The sequence below is a fragment of the Cervus canadensis genome, chromosome 9, assembly GCF_019320065.1.
Source record: "Cervus canadensis isolate Bull #8, Minnesota chromosome 9, ASM1932006v1, whole genome shotgun sequence".
Classification (NCBI taxonomy): Eukaryota; Metazoa; Chordata; class Mammalia; order Artiodactyla; family Cervidae; genus Cervus; species Cervus canadensis.
This window is the reverse complement of record NC_057394.1, coordinates 9,634,394-9,652,231: the sequence shown is the minus strand read 5'-3', so window position 1 is coordinate 9,652,231 and position 17,838 is coordinate 9,634,394. Positions and strand designations below refer to the sequence as shown.

General features: G+C 52.2%; 1 protein-coding gene across 4 annotated transcripts in view; it reads right to left on the bottom strand.

The window, feature by feature from the left end:
- The window catches only part of TMTC4 (transmembrane O-mannosyltransferase targeting cadherins 4), a 57,880-nt gene extending 40,866 nt beyond the window's left edge, over positions 1–17,014 (bottom strand). For 2 of the 4 annotated variants that reach the window (XM_043478357.1, XM_043478358.1), the window contains exons 1-4: positions 16,842–17,013; positions 9,862–10,077; positions 5,134–5,249; positions 3,483–3,699 (exon numbers count right to left, since the gene is read on the bottom strand). In XM_043478357.1, the coding sequence (XP_043334292.1) occupies positions 3,483–3,699; positions 5,134–5,249; positions 9,862–10,023 (495 nt within the window). In that variant the 5' untranslated portion in view covers positions 10,024–10,077; positions 16,842–17,013. Of the gene's footprint in view, positions 1–3,482; positions 3,700–5,133; positions 5,250–9,861; positions 10,078–16,841 lie in introns of all 4 variants that reach the window. The other 2 variants (XM_043478355.1, XM_043478356.1) reach the window with 2 other exon arrangements.
- Positions 17,015–17,838: the final 824 nt, after the last annotated feature.

The window sequence follows — 17,838 nt, the reverse complement described above, 5'->3', positions numbered from 1 at the left end:
TGTGATGTTGGATCCAAAGACTAGCCTACAAACAGAGGTAAGAGAGTATATTTCACAATGAATGTGAAAAATCACTATATTTACATTCTGTGCCCAGGTGCGTGTACCAGTCACAGCTAAAAGGAACGCCTTTTAGGAGCAGTTTCCATCCAACCAGCGTGGCTTCCGACGCTGGCGAGGCAAACACCCATCCCATGGCGAGCTCCTGACACAGGGGCACGCGATCGCTAAGAAGATTGACAGCTGAGTCCCACCTGTGACTGCCAGGCACGTGAAAAAACTTCCTCCTGGGAAGGAAGCTAAAGACAAATAAAGGTTCAACAGGCCTGGGCCAAGGAGGCCAGTGTGCTGGAGGGGTAAATGGAATGATTACTTCATGAAGGCAGTGAATACGTCATGAGACTTCTGGAATCCTCTGGCCTGTAACTTGCTCAGAGATGCAGTGAAATCGAGGATGCAGTGAGACCCCATAGACAAAGCCTGGCCCACAGTGGGCGCTGGTTCACTGTCAATCCGACAGGTACACATGGTTGGTGGGATGCGGGGGGACAGAGCAGTGGACCAAGGACACGGCAGCTTAGGGAGAAGCAGATGTGGGCTCTGCGGCTCTGCGGCCAGTGATGGAGGAAGCAGCTGGTGCTGTGGGCCTCCCATCAGGACCAGAGAGGGGCGCGAGCAGCATCTGCCAGCTGTGGCTCTTCACAGGGCCCGAGGATGGTCCAGCATCCCAGAGCCTTTCAGAGGAGACAGTAAGCAAAGCCAACCCAGAGAAGGGCATCCAAGAAGGTCCTGAGAGCAAGGGGGTTGGGGAAGCAGGGGCTGGGAACGTGGAAGGTCAGAGAACAAGGCTTCCTATACTGGGTGAAGGGGAGGGAAGTGCCTTGGATAAATACCAGGGGTGAGGGGCAAAAAGGCCAGCCTAAACCACTTGTTATCTGAGTGGTTGAGGTACATTTAAAGACTCCCCCTAACATATAATGTTGTAAATCATCCAAATCTGGGAAGAAAAAAAAAAAAAAAAGACTTCCACTAAAATGAACTTTAAATATCATAAACTCATTTTTAAAACAAACATTCTACCTTTGGCTAAGTGAAGATACTCCCAGGTCTTAAGGAATGTACATTATGTTATCTGACATGAAGAAAAACAGGTTTTAAAAAGTATGGCACTAAAAAAATAAAATAAAATAAAAAATAAAAAGTATGGCACTAATGAGAACCTACTGTATCACACCGGGAGCTCTCCTCAGTGCTCTGTGGGGGCCTAACTGGGAAGGAAATCCAAAAAAGAGGGGATATGTGTGTAAGGATAACTGATTCATTTGCTATACAGCAAGAAACTAACACAAAATTGTTAATCAACTATACTCCAATAAAAACTGATTTAAAAAAGAAAATAAGTCTCGAAAAAAAGTGTGATAAGTGTTTCAGTGTACAGAGTATTTAGTCCTTCAGTGAATTTTTGGCATAAATTAAAGAGATTCTATAGGAAGAAAATTTTAAAGGCTATCCAAGAAGGTACTGAGTTGAACTGTTTGGCCAATGTGCATGGGTACAAAGAGGTTTTTTTCTTTTCTGTTATTTGCATTAATATGTATTTTCAGGCAAAGTTATTTATAAAGATTTTTTTTCCCCCTTACAAATAACCTGAAACACTTCCATCAGAGTTTTCTGGAAAAGTCACCACCATTCCCTGAGTCCGTAACACAGGAGGTGGTGGCGTTTCCCTACTGGGCACAATTTGCGTGGGAGCCATAGAAGGAATGAGGGAAGGGAGAAGGGGGGCTGTTTCACCACCTGATTCCTTCAGTATAAATTCTGGCTTCACTGAATGAGCAGGAGTATTAAGGACATCTGGCCTTCCCTCTCTGACACCTGAATTCAAGCAATCCGAAATCTTCATCAATGCTTCGAGGAAAAAAAAATCCTACAGTGGCACTAGTGTCCTCGGGGAACCCCCTGGGGCCGACATCCTGGTCTTTAAACAGACAAGAGGCAAGGAAACCCCCTCCGTTAGGTCTCCTCCCTCCCCTGGGGATCCAGCCCAAAGCCCAGAGACTTTATTTCTTGGGCTCCAAAATCACTGCAGATGGCGACTGCAGCCATGAAATTAAAAGACACTTACTCCTTGGAAGAAAAATTATGACCAACCTAGATAGCATATTAAAAAGCAGAGACATTACTTTGTTAACAAAGATCCATCTAGTCAAGGCTGTGGTTTTTCCAGTAGTCATGTATGGATGTGAGAGTTGGACTATAAAGAAAGCTGAGCGCCAAAGAATTGATGCTTTTGAACTGTGGTGTTGGAGAAGACTCTTGAGAGTCCCTTGGACTGCAAGGAGATCCAACCAGTCCATCCTAAAGGAGATCAGTCCTGGGTGTTCGTTGGAAGGACTGATGCTGAAGCTGAAACTCCAGTACTTTGGCCACCTGATGCGAAGAGCTGACTCATTTGAAAAGGCCCTGATGCTGGGAAAGATTGAAGGCAGGAGGAGAAGGGGATGACAGAAGATGAGATGGTTGGATGGCATCACTGACTCAATGGACATGAATTTGAGTAAACTCCGGGAGTTGGTGATGGACAGGGAGGCCTGGCGTGCTGCAGTCCACGGGGTTGAAAAGAGTCAGACACAACTCAGCAACTGAACTAAACTGAACTGATAGAGAGGATGAAACTGAATACTGGCTATTTGCCGAAACAAGGAAAGGTGAACAGACAGCTGATCTGTCTTCAGAATGCTAATTTTTAACGACCGATGACTTTGTCTCAAATATTTGAGCTTGAATGGCTGTCGTGGAATGGAGGGATGGGAGATGAGAAGCAAGGTGGGGAGAATTCATGAGCAGGTCCCGGCAGGACGTAGGGACCCACTCACCAGCTCAGCTCGCAGCACGCTGACCTCTCCTCGGCACAGGTTCAGACGACTAGATCTTAAATTCTATCCCTACACCCCTCGGCCACGTGATGGACCTGGGTTAAGTCCCTAATTTGTCCTCCTTGGCTGCTTCCTCTTCTGTAAAGTGGAAATTGTTATGCTGCTCCAGCTGAACCCACAGCGTTTTGGTGACAATCGTGTGAAGTGTGAGGAAGTATTTTGGAAATCACAAAAGCTCTCGGCTAACAGAGGAAAATTGCATCAGATCCCTTTTCAGGAAAAAAAGGCAATCTCAGCCTCTGGCTTTAGACCCAGAAGCTGGGCAAGGTCCACCATTCACACCTTCCCAGTGAGGTCTCATAAGGGACACAGAGAGTTATCAGTGGAGATCATACCATGTGGTCATTATGAAGTCTTGGCCCATCGGGGACCCTGCGTTTGTCCTAAGGGAGACCTGCTGTCCCCACAAATCACTGTCCTGGGTGTCTGAAAGCTGGCCTTCTACAGCCGTACGAAGCCGAGGGAAGCCTGTTTTAGGGAACAAACCAGCGCGTGGACCGCAGCTATCTCACACGCGTCCAGAGACGGCCGGCGGATGGTACTCACACACTCCGTGTGCACCGGGTGCACGGCAAACAGCAGGGCGGCCAGCAGGGACGACCTGGGGGCCAGGTGCAGCCGCCGGCCCTTGCTCGAGTACTGCAGGCCCCCGAAGAGCACGGAGAAGACGTCCACCAGGAGCACAGACACGCTGCCGTGCAGGGCGATGTTGACCGCGTGGAAGCTCGCGGGGTGGAAGCCTCCCGACAAGTAGTAGTTCATCCTGCAGGGAAGGAAGGTGTTCACAACGGAGGTGCAGAGGCACGTAAATAAAACACGAACCGGCTGGAGGGAGAGGCTGGTGTGTGAACATGCTGAAGGAGGAGAGCGTGTGCACAGCTGATAAAAACAGCGTCAAGATAAATAATGCCTGTTAAGCTAAGAAGGGTGAAGATGAGCTAAGAATGTAATTAACTGCAGAGGGGAAAGCGGGAGATAAGGACCTCTCAGAGGAGTGGGACAGAAAATACTTGGAGAGGAAATGCCAAAAAAAAAAGACAATTATTCAGGTGTGATAAAGGCAAGGCTGTCTTTCAGAAAGATAAAACAGACCACATGTTACTTAGGCTGCTCCACAGGGACCTGGATTGAAGATGGTCAAGTGACTTGTCTATTCTCCCTGCCCCCAACCCCTCAAAATGCCCCTTGACAGTCTGCCCACCAGCCTTCTGAACTATGACGCACTTCCTCCCTGTCAAGGATTCCTGTCTCTTTTTCAGTCATGAGTGGTTCTGATTCATCATTTCTATACTTCTTTTTGTGGCTCAGCTGGTAAAGAATCCGCTTGCAATGTGGGAGACCTGGGTTCAATCCCTGGGTTGGGAAGATCGCCTGGAGAAGGGAATGGCTACCCACTCCAGTATTCTGGCCTGGAGAATTCCATGGACTATATAGTCCATGGGGTCGCAAAGAGTCGGACACGACTGGGTGACTTTCACTTTCCCTTTTGAGGGATCTACACATAGATTATCCAATATACCCGAGAAACAGCTATGCATGGGAACTTCTGTGAGATCAATTAATCTAATGCAAACAGCTCCCTGATTCATGGGTGGTGGTGAGATCATCTTTAGTTTCATTTTGTTTTTGGATATCGATATGGTCACAGAGGTGAACTGCTAGTCGTTCAGTTGTATCCGACATTTTGTGACCTCATGAAACTGCCAGGCTCCTCTGTTCATGGAATTCTCCAGCCAAGAATACTGGAGTGGGTAGCCTTTGCCTTCTTCTCCAGGGGATCTTCCTGAGCCAGAGATCGAACCTGGGTCTGCTGCATTGCAGGTGAATGCTTTAGTTCTGAGTTATCAGGGAAGACTGATGTGGTTCACAGGAGGAAGATTTATAACTTTTTTTTTTATATAGTGAAATCAAACACAATTTAATTACAGGCCACCTGTTGCCTTGACATACTCTTTCCTCCAGCTTAAGCTGCAAAGGGTCCGACCTGACAGAACTGTGCAAAGTAGGGACCGCTTCATCAGAGCATCCTTGCCGGGGCCTGATAGGTCTCCTCTGGCTGCACGGGTGAGTGTCTGCACCTCGGCTTGTAAGTCCGTCAGAACCCCTGACCGGGGCCCCTTGTTACACCGCACCCGGTGCGACGTCACGCACAAGCGTCGGGCTTCCCCACCCCCACGGCCGTCGGGCGGCACCTCACCTGAAGGTCAGCACGGTCAGGGGGCGGTAGGACTTGTGGCTAGTGTTACTGCTCAGCCGGCTGCCCCAGAAGTCATGATGCCACAGGTCCCCCAGAGGCGTCTCCGCGCGGAGGTCCTGCAGGCAACACAGCAGACGGCGGGGTCGGGACTGCGCCCTCCCGCTGGGCGGAAGCCCTCTCTTCTCCATGTCTCCCACTGGTCCTGGGTCCAGCCACCATCGCCCTCACACCCAGCACCCAGCCGGGCCTCGTCGGGGCTCCACTGTACCCCGCTCTGCACGTTCTCCAAGTGGTCTCTCCCACCCACTGTGAGAGCCCCCGCCCCTTCCAGGACCAAGCCGATGTCCTACGGGGACACCGCAGTTGGGGTGCTCCGGCCCCTCAGCTGAACTCTGCTGGTGCATCTCCCAGACTCTGGCTCTGCCCCTGGTCCCCAAATGGCTCCTGCTGCCACCCGCCCCAAGACGGTGCACCCACGGGTCTGTGCCCAGATGGTCACCCCTCAGCTCCCCAGAGCTTAGCCTCTCCTGCTCATTGTATTTCAGCCACTGGGCTACGACGTTCCGGAGTTGAAGTAATTCTCTTCCTGGGAGGCCCAGAGCATCCTCTACCTGTCTTCACAGCACCTGTTTCCCAGGAGGTTCACAGTCACATGACTGCTATCTGCCCCACTGCGCTGGGGCTCCTCCAGGCCTGGGCCCCTCCCCGCGGGTTTGGGGGGAGTGCAGAGAAGGGGCTCAATCCATGCAGAATGAACGAATGGACCAAGCAGCTAAGTGAGGTCACTATCACCCTCTCTCACATCCATTATGTAAGGGTGCTGTTGAGCCACTAAGCTGTGTCTGACCCCGTGGACTGTAGCCCGCCAGGCTCCTCTGTCCATGGGATTCTTCAGGCAAGAATACTGGAGGAGGCTGCCATTTCCTTCTCCAGGGAGTCTTCCCGACCCATATATTTTAAACCTTCCCATTTTGGATTATGAGCTAAGCAGATAGTAAAATTAGAGAAAAAACAACTTCCACATAATTTTTAAAGATAAAAATGACCAAATATTCTAAAACAATACCTATCTTAGAAGGTAATTTAATTTGGTACTGAACTATACAGATGCTTTAAAATGAATCTTTTTTTTTAACATTTAAATATGAAACTAGATTACTAAAACTGTGCTTAAGAAGAAGAAAGGCAGACAAGGCACTTGGAGAAAGTATCAAAACTGAATATTAACTTTCTCTCTACAGCATGGTTAAACAGGAATATTTTAGGGTCTAGAAATTAATGATGTGATAAGCACTGCACGGTAGAGGAGTCAAGATACTTCACAGCAGTAACAAAAACAACTCTGATGAACTTCAGCTAAGAAGGCAGGCCTTAAGGGAAATCACAAGGCCCGGTGACTCCTGGGTGGGCTGGAAGACCTGGCTCGGGGCCATGCAGGCAGAAGTGCACCCACAAATGACACCACCGGACATGTTGCTGAGCACCTCTGTCCGGGTCTGCATCCAAACGGGGCAGTCTTTGCTGCTCACGATAATCTGAAGATAGGTGATGACCCAGATGGAAGAAGTGGGCCACATCCTGGCCACTCCCAGAGAACCAGGGTCCAGGACACACAGCAGAATTCAGTGTATGTTTGCTGTGCTGAGTCGTTCGGCTGTGCCCGGCTCTCTGTGACCTCACGGACGTAGCCCGCCAGGCTCCTCTGTCCGTGGGATTCTCCAGGCAAGGATCCTGGAGTGGGCTGCCATTTCCTCCCCCAGGGGATCTTCCCGACCCAGGGATCGAACCCGGGTCTCCTGTGTTGGCAGGTGGGCTCTTTACCACTAGTGCCACCTGGGAAGCCTTAGGTGCTTAATGACGCAAAAAGAAAAGTTTGACGACGTAGGACAGAGACAAGCTGGTGACCTGACGCCCACTTAGTGGGTGAATTTCACTTCCGATGGGTATCAGCTTCAGGGGCCTTGAGCGCACACACCCGCCTCTAAGAGTCAAGCTGCTATTTCATGAGGGTCGTGTGATCCACCCACTAACTCCGTTTACTCCGTTACCCCATTGGAAGTCACGTACTTTTGCGTTGTCCCAGAACTACCTGCTCAGCTGTGAAGGAAGGAGGAAAGGATCTTTCCCTGCGTTTGAGCAGAAAACGAACACCAACAAAGCTCTAAATATTTGATTGGGTGTAGCCCACACACAGCAGGGCGCGCCGCAGGAAGAAAGGTCAATTTTTCCTCCTAATGATTTCTAGAAAAGATGTGCTGTGTCTCAAATGCTTGCTGACTCCACTGTCTCAAAGAAAATCATCATCTCCATGAAAACAGGCAACACTACAAGGAAGCATCTGGAAAACAGCCTTTAACACCAAGAAGCTCCAGTCACAGCCTGTTTCACATTACCGCAGGCAGGGTGCCAGTGAACAGAGGAGGGCCTTTCATTAGGCGGGGAGGGGAAAAGCGGGCTCACAAGTGAACAAAGGGGCACAGTGTGGTGCTCCAGAAAGCTCTGCCAAGACAATGTGCAGGGGGTCACAGAGCGCCTTCATCTGCCTTCGCTCCCAGAAGGAAAGAGAAGCACAACCTCGTCCCGGGCATCTCACGTATGACACGGTTTGCGTCTCCCCGCCTCGCTCACCAAAGCTCTTCAACACGGGTCCAGAGTTGACACTTCATACATTCTCTTAGAGTGGCATAGCCAAGAAACTCTCAACAAATGGATTTAAAAAATAACAATAATAAAGGCAGACCTGCCTGGTGGTCCAGTGGTTAAGAATCTGCCTGCCAATGAAGGAGACATAGGTTCGATCCCTGGTCCGGGAAGATCCCACAAGCTGCGAGGCACCTACGCCCGCACAGCACATCTCCTGAGCCTGCGTGCAGCCACAACTGCGTCCACGTGCCCTGGAGCCCGTGTTCCCAGCAGGAGAAGCCACAGCAGTGAGAAGCCCGCACACCACACCTAGAGAGTAGCCACTGCTCTCCACAGCTACAGAAAAGCCCGCACAGCTATGAAGACCCAGCACAGCCGAAACAATAAAGGCAGTCACATATCCTCGCTGGAAAGCAGCTATTAAGCCACATATCCCGCTGGAGAATCGCTATTAAGCCACCCACGTGACACCGTTGCTCAGAGCTAACACACTTCTTTTGCTCCTAAGCACTGCTGCAAAAAGAACTGAAACAGAAACATCTGCAGTAAACTGCTGGACGAACTTGAGGGAAATTACAAGTGAAGAACTTGGATTCATAATAAACACCAGGACCGAAGTCTGTGCCGTGGAAATGAAGCAAATCATTTACAGGATGTTACAAATAAACTATCCGCCAAACAGTCACCTCCTTACCCCTCGCCCCCTCCCCTCCACCCCACCTCATACACGTTCCTTGCACAGAGAATTTTCCCTCACACTTTCAATAGGAAAATGGCTTTCTCCACATTTGGGAAAATCTTATGACTTCAAAATTCGCAGAGCATTAAGGACAGTGTTACAAAGAGACGCTACCATTGTATCTACTAGAGAAAGAGAGAGGAGTGAATTCCTTCAGGTTCTCTTGGCCCCTTAAGGCAGACACAAAACATCTGCTGAGTCGGGGCTGGTTTGGTTTAGTCACTAAGCTGTGCCCGACTCTTGTGACCCCATGGACTGTAGCCCACCAGGCTCTTCTGTCCATAGGATTTTCCAGGCAAGAATACTGGAAAGGGTAGCCATTTCCCGTCACAAAGGTTCTAACTATGTTCTTTCCACCATCTTTCTCCTCTGGGCTCTCTCTGCCTCCAAGTTTCTTGTTCAGATTTTCTTTTAGCTCGATGAAACCCTTTTCTTTCCTTCCCACAAGCCAATTTCTTCTTCCCTACCTCTATAGCTAGCGACTGAGAGAGAATATCTGCACCCACTGGTGAGCAGAACTGGCTGGGGTTTCGCGAATTCAGCAAATCTGAGTCTCCACACGTGAAACGAGCAGGGATGAAATGAGCAGGGAATGCAGCCTCCTCGGGCAGCAAACTCCGGGTCGTCTGCAACTGTCAGCAGGACGTCCTGATGCTCCCAGCGAGGGACACAGAAGGGGCCGGCTCACTGCCTGCAGCCAAGGACATGCCTTCCAGTGGGGGATCAGACCTGCCCACCACTGCAGCAGGTGTGTGTGTGTGTGTGTGTATATGATGGGGGCATCCTTCTGGCCTAGAGTTCTGTAAAATTTTCTCACAAAACCTCAAATAGCCTGCAAGGCTCTGCAATACCATGGCCTTGTCATGTTAGAAGAACAGTCTCTCTGATATATGCGTGGGCTGGGGCCTCATGCAGGGCACCCAGCCAGGGCAAAGCCTGAGGTTAGGCAAGGCTGGGAGACCCTGCTGCCAGCAATAAAAGGGGCCCTAAATCAAGGAGATGCTTTCTAAAAAAAGATGGGAAATCTGGAGCACGATGGGGGCTCAGATAAAGGCTCAGCGAAAGTTCAGTGGAGCAGGGGTCCCCAGACTCTGGGATCTAATGCCTGGTGAGCTGAGGTGGGGCTGATGTACTAATGATAGAAATAAAACACGCAGTAAATATAATGCGCTTGAATCATCCTGAAACCATTCCCCCGCCGCCCCAGTCCAAGGAAAAAAACTCTTCCACAAAACTCGTCCCTGGTGTCAGAGAGGTTGAGGACCACGGCCATAGAAAATAATTGATGCAGATCATTACTGAGATGCAGGCAAGTCAGTTTACCAGACAGACATCAAGATACGAACCTTATTGTTAACAATGGCTTCAGAGTCATCAAAGACAAAGTCTCCATCGTAGCTCCGGGCAAAACACACGAGGGAAGCAAAACCCACGAGGAACTTCGCCCAGAAGGGAGGAAGAACAGAGGATGGGATGATGTGGTCCAGACTGGCGTCCCACTCGGCCATTCTGACAGCTGCTCCCCGCCGGCCTCTGGGTCCAGCATTCTGCTGGCTAGAAACCTGCAGGAAAAGTGACACGACATCAGTACTCATCAGCGCCTTGGGAGGAGGTTTGTAGTGTAGGTGGGCTTCCCAGGTGGCACTTGTGGTAAAGAACCCGCCTGCCAATACAGGAGAAGTAAGAGACACAGGTTCGATCCCTGGGTCAGGAAGATCCCTTGAAGGACGGCATGGTAACCCAGTCCAGTATTCTTACCTGGAGAATCCCATGGACAGCGGAGCCTGGCGGGCTGCAGTCCACGGGGTAGCAAAGAGTTGGACACAACCAAAGCAACTTAACACACATGCACACATCAGTAGGCATGTTTACCCCAAGTGAAAAAGAGCTCGATGGTCAATTATTTATTTATGCTGTGAGTTTATAGGGTGTGATCCTAAACTGCTTTAAGGGGTGCTTTCAAACCTCAAGTGGGCAGAACCATCACCTTGGGCCCAGGGAGCTTCTCCTGGGCCCAGACACAACCGACCACGTCAGGAGTCTTTGGGTTTCTGATGCTGGATTATCCCTGAGAAACATTGATTTAAGCAAATCCTATGTTTATCAGCCCCAGAAGGCAGATCATTTTTACAGTCCTTGAGCCAGTTTACAAAGCTAAAAAAAAAAAGTTACCATCTTGCTTCATGCAATCAAGAAAAATCAATACATATTCATTATTGGGTCTCAGCACAACAATCATGTGTGTCTGTATGTGTGTGCGCGTGAAGCATGGTCCTGGTTGTGAAAGAGCTTACGGTCTCTCTGCAGAACACAGACACTGCTGCCCATTCAATGAAAATCTGGGAGAAAGAGGAGTTTAACAGAGGTGAGGTGGCAGGCACATGCCCGTGGTTCCCACCCAGGGGACAGACAGAGCAAGGAGGCCCCACTGCAGACAGATGCTGGGGACAGCGTTGTTCCAGCATTGTTAGGCTGTGTCCTAAAGGAGACTGGGGGGGTCCTCTTCTAGGTGAGGACATGACCTTCAATGTTGGTGAGGGAGTCACGTTATAAAGTTATGTGTGTATGTCTGATGGGGGCATCCTTCTGGCCTAGTTATCAAGTTATAAAGACACTTATTTTAGCTTTTCTTTCAAATAGGCAATACATTAAAACGAAATGCTATCTCCCAGCCTTGCCATTTCTTACTTCGGTGGCCTTGCGTGTGCTGCCTATCTTTGAGTGCATGTCCTGTGCACTCAGCAAAGCAAAAGAACTTTCCAGCAGTTGCCTAGGAACTTCCTAACCTGGAATTCACCAAGTATGAAACCACCTCCCCTCCCCATCACATTGTATCTGTCCCCATGCCCACCACACCTTCAACAGGCACCCTCTTTGGTTTTACCAGGATCTTGTCTAGGTCTAATCCTCCCTGACTTTGGCCAAGTTACTTCACCTCTCTGGGCCTCAGTTTCCTCACCTCTAAAATGGGGATGATAAGTAGGCCCACCTAACATGGTTGTCACGAAGGTTAAGCAGGACACCCACCGAAAGTGCCTAGAACCACGGGGTTTAATGACTGTCAAAGGAAGGTTAACTGTTATTACAAGTACTTTCTTCAAGGAAGAAGAAAGCACATTCATTTGAGAATAATTTGAGAATCCCCTGGAGCGTCTGGTTGACCAGTAATAAGCAAGGCTCTCATCTTCCCTACTAAGGGAGCAGCCCCACTCCTTCACACTGAGATGGAAGAAAATTTCAGGCCCTTAGAGTGGGAGGCACTTTAGATGTACAGATTACCCCTGAACAACTCAGTGGTTAGGGGCACTGACCCTCCTCACTGTTGAAAATCTAGGCAGAGCTTTTTATAAGTTTGTATCTGCAGTTCCTTGCCATCCAGGGACTCAACTAACCACAGACCAGGTAGTCTTGTTTTTTTTGGCTCCACTGCATAGCATGTGGGCTCTTAAGTTTCCTGAAAAGGGATCAAACTTGCGCCCCCTACAATTTTGTTTTTTCAGTTGTTTTTTCCCTCAGTACTGAGGTCTTTACTACAGAAAATAATCTGCATATAAGTGTACCCACACAGTTCAAAATCATGCTTTTCAAAGGTCAACATGAGTTTGAACCTGTATTTGTTTCCAGGTCTTCCAGGGAATACCTAGATGATGGAATCAATGAGAAGTCAGCCCAAGGGACCACTGGACGTCACGGGCCTCTTTTCCGCAGCTCTCTGTCTGAGTGAACGTGCCGAGGACCCAACAACAGTCAATGGGACCCTCTCTTCTATGGCAGCACTGTTCCTGTCCAGGCCCGGGGAAGGGGATAAACCTATTACCCCCCAGAGGAAGGGCTTTGCAGCTCTCGTGGAACTGGGCCCTCTAGCTTTTCCACCTGAGGTAACTCATTTGTAACTCATGCTTTCAGCAAGTACAGGGGGAATATTCCAGCCACTGTGTGTCACTCCCCCCCCCCCTTTTCACTGAAAGGATAAACCACTGGTCAAATCCAAATTACAGCTGCAAACACAACAGAGGTCACCACGCAGGCCCCAACCACTGTGTCCGTATTTGAGCTCCAGAAATTACTCCTGCTACAAGTGAAAAAAGATTGAACAGTTAGGAAGCTACCCTGACGTAATACGGAGGGAATACAAGAGTTCTTTAGTTCAGAAAGTGAATATGAAGGAAAGCAAATGGTTTATATTAGTTTCATATCAATCTTAAATGTGAAATGGAGCTGTGAGCTGACAGACGGTCCCATAACTGATCTTCGTGTTGTCTGCTTCAGGTCCAGATATTTGAGTTTCATGTTCAGTCGCTCAGATGTGTCTGACTCTTTGCGACCCCATGGACTGCAGCACGCCAGGCTTCCCTGTCCTTCACCATCTCCTGAAGTTTGCGCAAACTCATATCCATTGAGTTGATGATACCAGTATTTTACAAGCGGATCTCTGAGGTGCAAATGGCCCTCTAGGAAGAGTACCGCATCGGGAACTCATTTGTGCTCCTGAATTAGTTGCTGCGGCAGAGGATGAGATGGTTGGATGGCATCATCAACTCAAAGGACATGAATTTGAACAAACTCCGGGAGATGGTGAAGGACAGAGGAGCCCGGCGTGCTGCAGTCCATGGGGTCGCAGAGTCAGACACAACTTAGCGACTGAACAACATTAGTTGCTGGCCTCCCTTTTCATCTCAGATTGTCTGTAACACACACTAGTGCTTTTGGTACTCAGGCAAGGGCTGCTGAGATAGACAGAAGGCAGACTATAGACCCGAACATCGGGACCAGGCCCAGACTCTTGGGGGGTCAACAGGATGGATAAGCCCATCTCAGAAGGGCTCCCCCTCTTCTCTGGCAGGGACATCAGGGAGCCTAGATTCTGCCCTGCTCCCCATCCTGGCTGATTCTTCCCTCTTCATTGCTGCTTCCCTTCCCTGGTCCAAGATCCCCACTTCTCTGCTGCCCACAAGGACACTCACAAATGCCCTTTCCATTTAAGGCCTGATTGCTAATGGGCAGAGTAGGGTAGCTCAGAAAATACTGTGGCTCAGCAAATGCAATTCTGCTACAGCGTGTCAGGAACCTTAGTCTAGCCCAGAGGTTAACAGCACAGGCCCTGTGGGCAGACAGACTTGGATTTGCTACCTACATGACCTTGAGTTGCCTGGTCTTTCCAAGGATCCATTCCTCATCAGCACCATAGGGTACCAGGAGGTTGTGCTAAGGATTAAACAAGAGCATATATGGAAACAATGGGTTCCCACTACTGTTATTATTGGGCTTTCCTTGTGGCTCAGCTGGTAAAGAATCAGCCCACAATGCAGGAAACCTGGGTTTGATCCCCGGGTTGGGAAGATCCCCTGGAGAAGGGAAAGGCTATCCACTCCAGTATTCTGGCCTGGAGAATTCCATGGACTGTATAGTCCATGGGGTCCCAAAGAGTCAGATACAACTGAGTGACTTTCACTTCACTTCATTATTCTGCAGAGATTAGTTCCCAGTGGCCCAGTCCCTGACATCCTGTCTTGGGATCACCCATGTTGCCATCATGTTGCTGAAGCTCCAATATTTTGACCACCTGATGCAAACATCTGACTCACTGGAAAAGACCCTGATGCTGGGAAAGATCGAGGGCAAGAGGAGAAGCAGGTGGCAGAGGATGAGATGGTCAGATAGCATCACTGACTGAATGGACATGAGTTTGAGCAAACTCCAGGAGATAGTGAAGGACAGGGAAACCTGGCATGCTGCAGTCCATGGGGTCACGAAGAGTTGGAGACGACTGACTGACTGAACAACACGTTGCCGTCAACTTTTATTACTGAGGATGGGCTAGCCAACCAAGGCCAGCAGTAGCCCATCAGGTAACCTGATGCAACTGAGAGAAGGGCACCCTTCTTTTGGGCAGATCCAGGGCACTGGCTCTGTGACCAGGCATCTGTATATCCTGCATAAACCATGTGGCTGAACACATTAATCCTCCTCCTCCAACAGTGAAAGTGAAAGTGAAGTCGCTCAGTCGCGTCCCACTCTTTGTGACCCCATGGACTGTAGCCTACCAGGCTCCTCAGTCCATGGAATTTTCCAGGCAAGAGTACTGGAGTGGGTTGCCATGTCCTTCTCCAGGGGATCTTCCCAACCCAGGGATTGAACCCGGGTCTCCCACACTGTAGACAGACTTTACTGTCTGAGCCACCATGGACTTTTTTTCTGCAAGGATCGCAGGCAGGCTGGAAGCTCAGGTACAAGAAGCTCTGCCAGCATGAAGTGGCACCTGGAGGGAGACAGGTCCCTTCCGCCTTTTTGTACCAGGAGAAGGAAAATGGCAAGCCAGTATTCTTGCCTGGGAAATCCCATGGACCAGAGGAGCCTGGCGGGCTATAGTCCACGGGGTCACACGACTGAGTCAGACACGACTGAGAGACTAAACAGCAGCATGAACCAGGAAAAGGTGCAGATTCTGTTTCTCTCTGGATGGGCCCTGGGCGGCATCACCCCATTGGTCTTCCCCAGGGGATGTCCTCCTGCCTGCGAGCCCTGGCTCCTGGGCCATGGAGGTCTGCCTCATGAACAGAGAAGGAAGGAGCAACATCATGGCCTCAGGTTCAGCCCATGAAGGGCACGTTAGTCCCACCAGTGACCACACTGCTGATCGGATTCCTGCCCCTATCCTGTGCTTACCCCCCACTGCGTTGAGAATTCACTAGCGCCTGTATGTAGTTAGATTTGGAACTGAAGCACAAGCCTCTTTATTTTCAATATCTCATACTCCTTATACCAAGCTTCTATTTTCAGCGGGTTAAAACCAATCAATCAATCGTCAATGAAAAGGTCAGAGAGGCCTCAGAGAGGGCAGCCATCCCTCAAAAGCAAACATACAGCAGTCACTGAGCTCTGAACCCCGGGGACGCGGTGACGCCTGCCACACAGCCTGGACTGCAGTAAGGGGGTGACAGATCAAACTTACACGATCCCTGGAAAAATCAGCAGTGAACACCTACTGGAAAATATTCTTCCAGCGGCACTGAAGGGCCTTCTGGCCTCAGACTGGCCTTTCCAGCTCATCAGTATTGATCCATCCACACACCGGTTGCCCTCTGCCAGCCTGAGATGAGACAGGCCGTTTGGAAACCAGAAGAAAGAACACAGCCGTTCCTGACCCAGCACCTGGAGACCAGAGCTGGCTGCTCCTCTCTTGGGGCCCCCAGGGCACTGGAGACTCATCTCTCCCGCCCTCCCCCCACGCAGCGCCGAACACAATGCTACTCCAAGTAGCTTCCTCTTCGGATCACCTTCTCGGTTTAATTCAGTAACGCTCGAGGGCCAGGTCTGCCGACAGCAAGAATGAATGCGGGAGGTTCGACATTCCCAGTTCCACTGTCCCAGAAAGTTTCCAGCTGGCTAGCTTGTAGCCATTTTCCCATCGAAGTCAGCGGGTGACACTTCACCCCACCTCCCTCTGGGGCGCCCCAGGCGCGGTCGGGGCTGCGGGGACAGGGGACAGGGAGGGGGGTCCCCGTGAGTCCTCCCTGTTAACTGTTTCTCAAGAAACACTCCCCATCCATCTGCGCTCCAAGAGAAAGAGCAGCGTGGGATGACTCACGGGGCTCTGGCTAGCTCGTTCCTCTAACTCCTTTCTTTTGTGTGCGGTTAAAAAAAGAAGGAAGAAAATACGCACAGCCTACAGACACAACATCAACAAGACGAGAAGCCCCGCGGAGTTCGCAGGAGGTGAGGCGGCGGCTGCGCCACCCGCTCGGCTTCCCCAAACTCCACGCCCGGCCCAAGGAAGCGGCAGCTCGGTGGTGGCCCCGGGCGCCCCGGCCCAGGGCACGCCGCTCGGCCGGGCAGCGAGCGCGGGGAGGCTGGCACTCGCGGCGCGGCCAGGGCGCCGCCTTTCCCCCTGGGCGGGCGGCCAGGCGGCCCGGCTGCGCCCAGCCATCGCTTGCGCGGCGGCCAGCTGGCGGGTGGCGCGGGGGCCCGCGGCCAGGTGTCCGCTCCGGGGGACGCGCCAGAGGCGCCCGTGCGCCCGGGGTCGACGGGGACCCCGCGCTGCCGGGGCGGCGGTGAGCGCGCCCCCCACCACGCCGCGCCCTTTGTCCCGCGTGCCGCTGACACCCGGGCGCACGGCGCCAGGGCCAGCATCCGCCGTGACCCCGGCCCCGGCCGCAGCCCGGGTCCGGGAGCCAACTCCTCCAGCCGCGCCGCCGCCGGGCCCGGCTCGGACTGACGGAGCTTGGGGCGCGGCGGGCAGTGGGGACCTCCCGGGTCCGTTCGGCGCCCAACTCTGCTTGTCCAGCCGCGGCGCCCTCGGCCCTGCAGGGGCCGCCCCGCGTGTTACCTGCAAGGAGCCCGAGCGGCGGCCGCATCTCCCCGGCCGACGCGGGAAGTCCGGCGGCTACGGGCGCCTGCCCCGAGCTGGGCAGGGGGAGGGGCCGCGCGCGCCGCGCCCCCGCCCCCCGCCGCGTCCCCCCGCCCCGCGCCGCGCCCGCCGCGCGCTCGCCCGCACCGCCCGCAGCTCCCCACGCGCGCGGGCGCCCCCCTCACACCCCGCCGCCTCGGCCCGCCCCCTCCTCGCGGCCATTGGCTGCACCTGCCGTCACTTTCACGGGCGCCGCCGGTCCCTCTCGAGCTCATTGGCTGGCGCACCGGTGACGTCAGGCCAGAGGGAGCGAGTCGCGGCGCAGCGAGCCGCCAGGGGCTGAGAGGCGGACTCGGAGCGAGAGGAGGAAGCGGAGTCCTGGGCGTTGTGTCCCGGGCGAGGCCCAGGCGGCGGGAGGGGGCGGCGCTAGCCTCGCCCCGGGCGGCGGGCTGCGGGGGCCACCGCGGGCGTGTACCCCCTTCCCCCCTGCCCCTCGTGCCCCTGGAGCCCGTTCCCGGCTTGTCCGGCGCTCCTCGCGCTGCCAGTGGCGCTCGGCGGAGCGGTGCTGCCGCGTCCCTGCAAGAAAGGGAACTGGATCGCAGCGACCCGGACGATCCAGACTTCCTCCTGCCTGGGAGGAGTAGAGTGTGTGTCTCAACTTTCTGCGTCTCTAGAAAGACCCGATGAGACTGCGTTCTTCCGTCCAAGGCCCTGCTGCTCCCCCGCCTTTGTTTTTAGCAGACCCTCTTCCACGGCTCTAGTCTCGCATCTCCTGCTGACCCGCGAACCCTGCCGGCTCCTGCATCCAAGTCATTTTTGTCCTGAACTTCCGCCCCCAACCACATTGCCACTCCGCGCGTTTCATAACCCGCATTCTTAGTAGATTTCTCTGCCTCCCGTGTCAAAAAAAAAGAAACTTTCTCCACTTTCTACTGCCAAGCCTCCGAAGTGTTAGTCGTTCAGTCGTGTCCGACTC